We start from the raw sequence: 11,758 nt of genomic DNA, 5'->3' as shown, positions 1-11,758 counted from the left end.
GCCACGCAATGCTCAATTACATGGGTGGGAACTACTGCGTTAGCGCAGTTTGCTCATTAACGTGTTGACGGCGTCCAGCCCCACGCACGGGGCGATCCACGGTAGCTCGTTAACGGAGATTTGCCGTGTTGTGGCGTTAACGTCATTTCAGATTAACGCTGACAGCACTAGTGGGAACACAATGAATATGACTGCACATGTACGCCGACATCATCCTAGTGCAAAGAAAAGTGGAAGCAGACAAAAACAACAAGCACGCATGCTACAAACTTTACCCGAGTCATTTAGACAGCCGTTAGCACATGATTCTCCTTATGGGGACCTGATATGTTTAATATGCTGCTGAGAATATACCCCAGAAGAAGAGTATAGTATAGCTTTTATTTTGGAAAGAGACATTTCTCTGTAATAAACTCTCTTTTCCAAAGATGAGTGATTTCTCGATCAGAGAGATTTATTTTTTTATTACTTTGTTGTTTCAGCAACATTAAATTTAAAAACTGTACTTTTGAGTTAAAATATATATTTATAATTTTAATAAATGACAAATTAAAAAAGCATGAACATTTTTTTGTATCGAAAAAATATCGAACCATGACACCAAAGTATCAAACCGAACCGTGAATTTTGTGTATCTTTGCACCCCTAATATATATATATACATATATAACCCTATTGCATTGATTGTGGCTTTGGAAATCAATAATTCCATCAAGAAGCAATCTATTACTGTAACTTTTTGAGTGCCCATTCATGCTTTTAAAATTATTGAATTATTGGCTTTAGCTTTATTCTCGCCTAAAAAGCAGTGTGGGCCCACTGACTAACATTTTCCCAACAAAAATCTGTTTATTGTTTCAGATGTGAACAATAAGTATTTGTTTTTAATAACTTTGATGGATAAGTACGGTGTGAAATATTATGTTTAAGGGAGTCTGGTCAAATAAAATTTTACTTGATTGGTATACATTCAGTTTATAACAAGCACATTTTCCTTTATGATTAATTATTTGAATTATATATATACAGAAGAGGATTAGGACCATGGGAAAAAAGTGGGGACATCTTTATTTCAGAATTGTGAGATTAAACTCTGAATTATTTATTTAATTATTTTTTTTAAATGTACAATCGACATTTTCTCTAAATGCATCACATGCATGCAATGATTTCCCATATTGAGTGTCGAGTTATGTGAAAAACAGATGCAAAGTGTGAGAGAGAATGGAGAGAATAGCACTGAGGAAAAAAAGCACTGCGTCACTGGGAATGTTAAGAATGTTAACTTCAGCTTATAAGACTCTGATCACAAAAGTCCTCAGACAACAATCACAAGTTCCAACCCTTTTATTTACATGTGTTGTAAAGGCCTACAGCACCCTCAGTGCTGACGGAGTATTCAGTATCATACACAAGTCATTAAAAATAACAGCAAAGCCAACATCAGCATGTAAAAATCAGACTGGGATGGACTTGACTTTAGGGGCAGGTAGGGGTGGGAAAAATGGGGGAGAAGAGAAGAGAGCCTGAAACAAAAGCCATATACCATTTAAAACACTTTCAATTCATAGTCAGTTTTCATTCTAGGATGAGAAGTAAAGACAGAGATCATTATATAGTCAAACATAGCTCAATTTTACATGACGTGATGGGTAAAAATCTGCAGTAAGGCCTGATTATTCAAGGGTGTTTAATAACCATAAAAATCTTACACAACCTTACACCTTAACAATCAATACGGATCAAACATTAACTGGCTTCCCAATTTACACAATGAAGGGGATATAAATAATATTGTTACTTAAAATAAATACTGTCTCTTCATACATGACATTTAAAGAACATGGTGGTGATTCAGAATGGAAAAAGAAAAAAAAATAGTAGAATGTCCAACAAGAAAAGAGGGGAAAAGTAACAAATTAAATTAAAAGTAACAGATAAATATTCACAATAGATTTGGAAATCTGAAAGTAAGTAATAAAAAAAGAATTGAACAGATGATAAAAAAAGATTTAAAAAAAAAGCCATCATAAAGGTTCAGAAAGTGAAAGTACAGTGATGAGGCAGGACAGTCATTCAGAGACAAATTTACACCACCAGTAAAGAGTGAAAAAAAATCAATATTCCACCTTTTTATGACCTCTTTTCCTATTTTTCCCTTTACTATAGACACATACAAAACATCCCAAACACTTTAAACTTTCAAGATTTCTTTGCTACCAGGCAACAGTAATACACTTCCACAATGGAGCTTCTTAAAGCAAAAATGACCAAGTTCTTGAACAGTTACAGCAGTGCATGACTGCGTCCCCACATCATTTTAGTTAGGGTTATTCCTGAAACTGGTCCAAAATGAATGACTTACCATAAACACACACAAAAAACAGGTTTTTCAGTAATTGTGTAAATGAATGTTGCTTCTTTTAAACAAAACACAGAGCAGCAAAAATATTCTCAGTGCACTCAAATACATGTTATAAAAACAATGAATCCTTTAATAAAACTATGTAATCAAACTTTTTTTTTCTTGTTTCTGGGTAATAAATGATGTTTTTCCTGACTGTTTCCCATTGGTAGAGACAATGTGCACTGTACTTTCCAACCTTGGCATTTTTCACCAAAAATCATTGTATGTAATTACTATTTTATGACCAATTAATTACTAGTTAATAGACAGGGATCAAAAACAATCTTATAGTGTATATAGTATAATAGACAATAACGTTTAAGATTATATCAACTGTTGTCTGAGACCAGTTTATTGCTGCAGTGTCCGGTTGTTAAGGACTCATTCTGGGCCTCCAACCTCTTGGTTTAAATGACGTCACCATCCAATTTCTACAGTGGGATTATTACTTTATTCGTTGTATAAATTCACTCAGTATTAATAACAAATTTATATCAACTGAGCAATGTGATTAAAATAGTTGTTTTATTCCATAAATGTCAAGTAAATGTATGAATAAATATGTATCCACTTTAAATAGAAGGGTTTATGGTGGCCTAATGCATAAGAGAGTAATATACATGTTGTCAGTTTTCTAATGATTTTTTCTGACATTCCATCTATTCAATTCGATTTTTATGACCATTAACCTGGGAATACGCTAGATGAAGCTCTGTTTCATTACAGCTTTAAGACAACATCCCAGGACCCACCACAGCGCATTTCAGAAGCATCCAAGAAGCTGGCGAGGAGGGCATAACGTCAGACACAGGGATGGCATAGAAAATCTGGTCAGTTTTAAAAATATAAAAGACCACCTTGTGACTAAACTGTCGACTTCAAAAGGCATCCAGTGTTACTTAAAGCCTTCGTTGCCCAGCTTCAGACTACATCAGTAGCCTTTTAGAAGCAAAGTGTACTCTGCATGTATTTTTGTTTAATTGACTGGATTCTCCATGCTGTTTCTGTGCCCAACCTCCTGGCCTCCTTATCAGCTTTGTGCAGCTTGATGTGGCCTCTGTAAAAACTAGAGCCGGCACAATTTTAAGTGATGTAGAGCTGCAAGTCTGTTCTGGGATGCTTTGGAATTCACTGGTGTATGTCTTGTGGAATTGCAAGAAATGTCTTGGATGGTTTAATCAACTCAGGTGGCTGCATTGGAGCTGGAATGTGACACAGATAACTCCAGTGTATTTCAGGGGTTTGTCTTTCTGTAAGCATACTTCCCATAATCCTCTGAGCCAATTTCTTTGTAAAATCATACATGTTGATTAAAACCAATTTGTTTCAAAGACTTTTATATTAGTTGGAGGCTAAAAACCTGAAGTTTGAAAGGGTTTTTCCTAATAGCTAATATTTTCAGGGCATCAGCCTCAGTTTGTAATGGGACATTGAATTCATTATTTATTTTTTAATTCATTTTAAAATAGAAGCTGGATTTGAAGTATTAGTCTTTGCTGTAATACTTCCATTTACAGTAAAAATTATAATCTACTGAAAAACGAGTGACTGTAGATGTTTTCCCATTTTTCATGTTCCCCTGAGCTACTGTGTACTGATTAAAAGACTCTGGCTTGTGTTATTTTAAGTAAGTCACTGTAATTGTATCAATGATGCTACTTAATGATGTCATATTTGTGTAAAATGTGCAAAAAATGGCCAAATAATGATTTCACATGGACAGATATTCACTCCCACTTGAAGTTCTTTAGCATCCCCACTCTGTCACATTACTCTGTTGTACATTACACATTAAATTTGTCGTACTTATCTTATTATTATGAAACCAAACATAACCGGGACTGAAAGAATGAAAGTATGCATTTTGATAGTATAATTATTTGTTAATTACATTAAAAATGAGACTTGAAGTAATCCAGTGAGTTGTCTCCACATCCTTTGGGACACAGCAAAAACGTAGAGCTGACTTCAATTTCATCAACAGGTAAAGAAACAGGATATGAACCGACATTCTTGTTGGTGTCTTGTTGTAATAAATAAAATGTGGTTATTACAGTCTTTCAATCATGGAGGCATGCATGTATGCATGGTCACACATGTGTGAGCATGAATCATCAAGCATATATACGCCCTCCAGCACTCCATCCATCAGAAACTGTCAAGTAAAATGTTGCTGCTTTGTGTACTTGTCTGGTTAATTTTACATGTTGGTTTATTTGTGTAGAGCCTATACTACCCAAGCGACAGTGAATACATGCACATGTGAAATATTTGCTCATCAGCATCTTTTTATGTTGTTTTTTTAGTTCATTGCATGATGTTCGGCATTTACCATCCTATTTCCCTTGCAATTTTAGCCCGGCCTGGCAGAACACTGTCACTTGATATTTGGGATTTTATGAGGCTATAATTGTAACAGAATGATTAGAAAAGTCCTGGTGTGCATGCTTAGATTTGCAAAATGTGACAGATAATCTACGCGTGCTGGGATTTGATTACAAATGTCATTACAAACATACACAGATTGAATACATGACTGATGTAGACATGAACAAATCTCAGTACATATTTGAAGATTTTTTTTACATGTTTACAAATCTGATTACTCACACACTGATTGAGGTATGCAACTCTCTGCTCAACTCTCGCAAATAATTCTGCAACAATAATAGCCCCCGGGATTTTTTTTACCTTGATATTAAAGAATCTATACTAAAAATAACAATCTCTATATGTTGTCCATTCAGTCATATTTTATGGCCTATAAAGCAGCAGACGGTCTGACAAGCTCCAGCTTTCCCAAAGAGAGCTCTTCTGTGAGTGAATGAACCTGTCAGTTTAAGATGTGTTTTGACAACAGCCTGCTGTCTTTACTATCCCCCTGTTGCTCTGACACAGTGAATCTGGCTCCATCGCTAAGTTTTTTTTGGGTTTTTTTTGTCTTCTTTATATCAATGTGTGTGTTGGTGTGCTAGTGTGTGTAATTCATTTTATGCACCCAGGCAGTAACCTGCTGTTTTATTATCTTCCTGTGGCTTGGACAAAGTGTCAAGTATATCTCTTTGCTGTGTTTTTACAGTTTTGTCTGTGTTAGTGAGTGAGCTTGTGAGTCTCATGATCCCTGCTGTTTGATGGTCTTCCTTTTCTGTTCTCTAGTTCTGTCTGTCCAGAGCGCTTTTCTCTCTCTCCCTCTGTCTCTCCCTCCACAGTTCCTAATACCTAAGACAAAGAGGGAAGAATAGTTCACAAAAGTGGTACAAAACAAGCATTGCAAACATCATTATCTCAGAAAAAGTGCATGCAAATTCATCAAAACATTCAGAAACTAAGCAGGGAGTAATGCTATTGCCCCTTGGGGATAAATAAAGTATTTCTAATTCTGATTCTGATTTATAGTCAGTGGATGTTGCACTAATGTATAGTCCAGTATAAGCTTGGTTGATGAAAGTAAAAAATAATACACCTTCATAATTACTACTACTACTGCTATTAGTAATTTCCACTGAAAAGATGTCCCAAATTATAGAAACAAAATCATATCGACAACCTCAAAAAGCAGGGAGTTATTCTGTTGAAGCTGTTGAGCAACTCCTCTATTTTTCCCAATAATAGATCAACAGAGAGGGAAGAGCAATAGTAGAAGAGTCTGGAAAACTTAGAAACAGAGCTGAAATACTATCAAAAATTCAGGGAATCCATGTCAGAAGTATAATTTTCCCGTGGACATGACTGATGGTGGAAAGATCAGGTGTGTAAATCAGACTTGCTGGATATAAAATATTTTAATCTATTTCTGACAGGCTTACTAGCTTTCAGTTATTTATTCTCCTCTATTTACAAAGGAGAAATAGTAGTTAATATGGTGTTATTCTAAATATAGGACAGAGACAAATTACAATACCACATACTAACAACAGTGCCACAGAACACTATAACACAAATTTGATGATGATTATTATTACTGATTATTTTTATATTATCTTGAACATATCTCCTGTTCTGGTCAATATCTAAAGGTTTGCTTCTAAAACAGTGATATCTAAAAAAATATATAAATAAATAGTAAAATAGTTGTCTGTCATGCTGAAATTTCAGTTGTGTTTTGTTTTTTTCATTACACAGTTGCTCATTTTCATGCTGATGCGTACATTGGAGCCCATATGTGAACAGCATGATGGACACGATGCCTAAAATATGACGTGAAGTGAAGTGCTACATCTGCGCAGGGTGCGAGGTACCCTGTGTGTACAAAGGCTTTGATGTGGGAGTGTGGAGAAATTGAAGAAGCTGAACAATGTAAGGCTAATGCAGAAAAGTACTGAAGGTCATCAGCGCTGCTTACATGCACATAAAACTATCAGTGATTTGTGAACTGCTGTCTTGTCTGCTGATAACAAGGCAGTTGTCTTTCTTGTGTGGTGCACAAGGAAGTGTAACCTTTTGCTAGTGACAATGTACATTAATCAGCATGACTGCAGTGAAATTGTTGTTGTTAAATAAGACACTAAAACACCGATACGATATGAAAGTACAACATTTAAAACTATTAAAGGAGAGAATGAGAAGAAAAGGTTAAAGAAAAGCATAAAAGAATGTAAAAAAAAATGTAATGTGAATGTCTCAATATACTAACTAAACATCTGTATCATAAGTTGTTTGCATTTTGGAAAAGAAAATGCTGATTTGACTAAAGGTAAAATAATCCATCTGTCTTTTAATGGTTTTTTTTCCAAAGTTAGCAAATCTATGATGGACTGCTCTGTCATGTGAACTTTAATTGTCAAATAAATTAATAAACAAAACAAAAAATGTTGTAACATAACGAAATCAATGGTGTTCTGTTTAATATTATAAAATAAAAAATATTATAACTCCTCTGTGATTATATAGAACAATGCTGAACATAGAATAATTTCACTTCATGAATTTATATAAAATCAGCATGTCACATCTGTGTTAGAGTTTGATTTGCTTGCTTTACCTTGTCTATCAGTGACCTACTTTGTTTAGACCAGGGGTTGGCAACCCTAGGCACGCGTGCCATAGTTGGCACGCGAAGGGTTAACTGATGGCGCAACCATAGCTGGACTGGCCATCGGGCATACCGGGCATTTGCTCGGTGGGCCGATGATTTTTTTTTTTTTTTGTAACGGTATAAACAATGAAAGGTGGTGGATTGGCCAGATGCTGGCCGGTGCGTAAAAATAACTCAGTTGTTTGGTGGTGGCTATGGCGTAGCTTCCACAGATTCAGTAAAATTAACAAGTGGTGGAGGCCAGCAGGTGGATGAGGGAGAGGTGAGGCAGGAGGAGGAGAGACCCGAGGCAGCCGCTGGTCCGAGCGTCAGGTGAACTGAACTTCAGGTAAGAAGTTATGACCTGCTGTCTATCTGGGTCAGATATAAACCAAGTTTAGTTTATTTTCGTTGTGCTGACTTTTTACAGTCAGTTACAATAACTCGTACTGCGTACTAGCTAGCATGACAGTTTCTATACAGCTGGGTGGGTGCTATGATGTTACTCATAGTGAACTTTATTATATTCATAAGGTTAGTTAGTAGAGTTGCCAACCGTCCCGTAAAAAGACGGAATCGTCCCGCATTCAGAGAAATTATTGCGCGTTTCGTGTTGAGCTGAGAAGGGACGCAGTTTGATGGAAAAAGACACAAAGGTGGATTTATTGTGTCGTTATGCTGCACAGCTGCCTCTTCTTCTCTCATTCTCTCCCCCTCTCTCTCCTGTTGCTACTTTGATCATGAAATGGATCAATGATCAGCTGATCGGCTTTTCTCTCTTGTTTGTTTATCGCCCACTTTGCGCCAGAAAGAGGAAACTGCCGGATGTCGCGCTAAACAGCACGTTTAAGCTTGATCAGCTGTTGTTAGAATGTTAGAATTTATTTAATATTAATTTCTAGTATCAGCTGATGTTTGCTGGAGCCACAGCTGTAAAAGCTGCTGGTCATGATGTCGGTTTGTATATCTGGTGAGAGGGAAACATGAAGATGAAACCAGGAGATGTCCTTACTGAATCATCAGAGCTGAACAGGTGACGGAGAAACAGGTTTACCTTTTAGGTGACATGAATGAGTTGAAGGGAAGTTATGAACTGTTTCTGAGAGACAAATAACACCAGGATCCTTTTCTATGTAGCTGACAGCTGGTAACTGTGCAGGGGCGGATCTGGCAAAGTTTTGCCAGGGGGCCAGGCGGGGCATTAATAGGGAAAGGGGGGCACTAAGAAATAATTTTCTTTCTTATTTTCATTTAAAATGTCTGGATGTTATTAAATAATTATCTGAATCTTACAACCAAAGTTTTTATCTGACATAAAATGTATAGAAATCATACGTATACCAACAAGACTGTACATCACTGTCACAACAGCGTTTGTTTTCATTCAAAGGCTTAATGGCTTTAATACCTGGTGGGCCGGTCTTTAGTCAAAATGCCCGGGCTGTTTTTTTGTCCCAGTCCAGCCCTGGGCACGACACACAGTGAATTAATCTGAGAAGGTGCATCAAAAAATAAAGGACCGCACATCGCAAATCAGCTCACATAGACACATTAGTTGTGCCTCTTCTTAATGACGGTATCTTAGCTAACAACCCCAACTACCAGATTCAGCTTGTAATTGGCTAAAAATAACTTAGCCTACTGGTAAGAGGGACGTTGTTAGCTTTCCACACTCCGACACTTCAAAAGCTTCAGGAGCTGTTCACTCAGCACAGCATCAGCACCACGGAAATACACGGATACATCCGTAGACTCGAGACACAATGCATTTTTGGGACTTTCAGGTGTATGGACCAATGTTTTATTTTCTGAACAAACCAGAAATCTTTAATGAGCAGCTAGATTTGTCTCGCATTAACTGGCTGAGTTAATGCCAGTTAATGCAACATTGAAGCAGCTGGAATCCATAGCTGTGCGTGTTCATGGAGCTTGCATTTTCACCTGCTGGACATCACTACCTGACAAGTTTAACTGTCTTCAGAACATTGCAGAGACCTTATTGACAGTATTTGGTTCTACATATCTGTGAGCAGATTTTCTCTCACATGAGTGTCCTCAGGTAGCTGTCTGAATGCTGGACACTCGGAGACCTGTGTCTCTGAGTGGGAGACCAGAGATCACATAACATGTGTGTCTCTGTATTAACAAACATGCCATATTGGCTTAGTTTATTTTTCTTATCATTGTTGTGAGGAAACCATAAATAGCATTTGTATTTTCTGTTGTACAGTTCATTTGCTGTTATGGAGTTCTTGTTGTGGATAAAAAGTGTCTTTTTTTGTTTCAAAATAGCTGATAACTATTCGCTGATAGCTGCCAACATCTGCAAACAAATATAATTCTATAAAGTGGTTCTATATATTGTGTAACTGTTCATATAGAGCATTATTAAATTTATTGCTAATGCAATCATATGGCACACTGACTTCTGAGGAAATTTTAAATGGCACTCGCCATCAGAAAGGTTGCCTACCCCTGGTTTAGACAGTCAGATTTGCTCCAGTAAGATTCTGTAAGCTCTCTTTTTACTGAGATCTGTAGATCTAATCAAACATAAGCTGAAAGAGACAGTTAAAAATATATACATATGTGCTCATGTTTCATATATTATGCAAAGGCATGCTTCAGGATTTATTTAGTAGTGTCTCCAAACAATTTCAGGGAATTGCATGCTGTGTCAACACTCAGATCCAGATGTAAGAATTTCTAAGATGACAAAAACGCTACTCTCGCAGGAATACAAGTATGGGGATCACTACACAGTGTAAACAGTGTTCTCATATTTATTATGTTGAATATTGTTATAAGGTGGAGTGGTGGTTAACCCTCCTGCCCCACAGCAAAAAGATCCTGGGTTCAATCTGGCTGCAGCCTTTCTGTGTGGATTTTGAATGTTCTTGCTGTGTCTGCATGGGTTCGCTCTGTGTACTGCAGCTTCCCACAGCCCAAAGACATGCATAGTGTTAGGTCAATTGGAGAGTCCAAATTGCCCGTAGATGTGAATGTGAGTGTGTACAGTGAATGTCCCTCGATGTGTTATCCCTGTGACAGATTGGTGACCTGTCCATGGTTGTACCCGCTTGGCTGTTGAGATAGGTAACCCTTAATTGGGTAAGTGTAAGAAAATGCCTGGAATACTGTTATACAGATATACTGTACACTGTGTTCTCACCAAAGCAGTACTCATGTAGAGGAACATGTCTGTATACTGGCTCCAAAACCACACCTAAATATACAGTTACAGCTGGTCATATATGTTATGATGTGGTAGATAATGTGCAGGTAAATCAAAAGAAAGAAAGAAAAATAAATAGCATAGAGTGCCACACTGTTTCCCTTATATACAGTAATATGTCTGTGTAACTACACATAGTCAGTGCAGGCTGCAGAAATTGGGGATTAAACCATGTAACATTATAAGGACCTGGGCTTATTCAAATCCACAGCTTTAATTTTATGTTGTTAACCATGGATGTTTTCAGTCACTCGTATATTTACGAAGGCACGCAAGAGACTGTGCTGTGTGTATGAGTGTGTGTGTGTACATTTGCACAGTGCTATGTGTTATTTTCATAACTTCTTGCCCTAAGCCTGCACAAATTGCAAATTTCCTCCGCTCTTATGAGAAAACAGTTTCACATTGTTCAGATTTTCCATCTTTTTAATATTATTTCTGACTCCTTTTATATACTTTAACCACTGTCACATTTAAGATGCTTTTAAAATGCAATCGGCCCATTAACTTAATATCAGCTGAATAAACTCATTTGTTTCAGAAGACTTACTTGTAAAACTCCACTACAGAAGTTAATTCAGCAGAAAACAAGTCATAAATAAAGTTTTGGTGTGGGATGTTAAAATACCCGGATTGGTACTGCGATGGATTAAAGTAAGAAAATGGCCTACCGTAAGATCATTCATTTACTGGACTGGACTGGCGAGTTCAAAAGCAACACTTGTTGAGGTGGGCGAGTTTACTCAGCGGAGCTCCCAGTGAATCTAATCAAACTATTTCTGAATCAAAAGCCTAGTTCTCAGTGACATTTATGGAATTTTACATGACCAGTGCAAAGCTTTTGTTTGGTAATTTCTAGTAAGTTCATCTGGTTGAACTAGATGACGTCCAGACTGACTATGACTTGCCTCTTCAAAGCATTTCAGAGATTTTGCCTCTGAGTCTTAAAACACTCAATCTTTAGACCTGAAAATCTGGTAGTGACTGGAATTGTTTGTTCCAAACGTGATTGGCTACCCCCAGGTTATTTGAAAGATGGGAACTGAATGTGTCTGCCATGTTTTGCACTAATCTTCATTGTACACAATTGAGAACCACAATA

At 37.0% G+C, this 11,758-nt stretch overlaps 1 protein-coding gene across 5 annotated transcripts in view; it reads right to left on the bottom strand.

The window, feature by feature from the left end:
* Positions 1-1,331: 1,331 nt before the first annotated feature.
* Positions 1,332-11,758, bottom strand: part of raly (RALY heterogeneous nuclear ribonucleoprotein) — a 125,050-nt gene continuing 114,623 nt past the window's right edge. For all 5 annotated transcript variants that reach the window (XM_084929020.1, XM_084929019.1, XM_084929017.1 and 2 more), the window contains one exon: positions 1,332-5,626. In XM_084929020.1, the coding sequence (XP_084785146.1) occupies positions 5,498-5,626 (129 nt within the window). In that variant the 3' untranslated portion in view covers positions 1,332-5,497. The remainder of the gene's footprint in view (positions 5,627-11,758) is intronic.

This window comes from Perissodus microlepis, chromosome 5, assembly GCF_051167445.1.
Source record: "Perissodus microlepis isolate ML-2025 ecotype Zambia chromosome 5, ASM5116744v1, whole genome shotgun sequence".
Classification (NCBI taxonomy): Eukaryota; Metazoa; Chordata; class Actinopteri; order Cichliformes; family Cichlidae; genus Perissodus; species Perissodus microlepis.
Note: the sequence above shows the minus strand (reverse complement) of the source record. Positions and strands in the feature narration are given on the sequence as shown.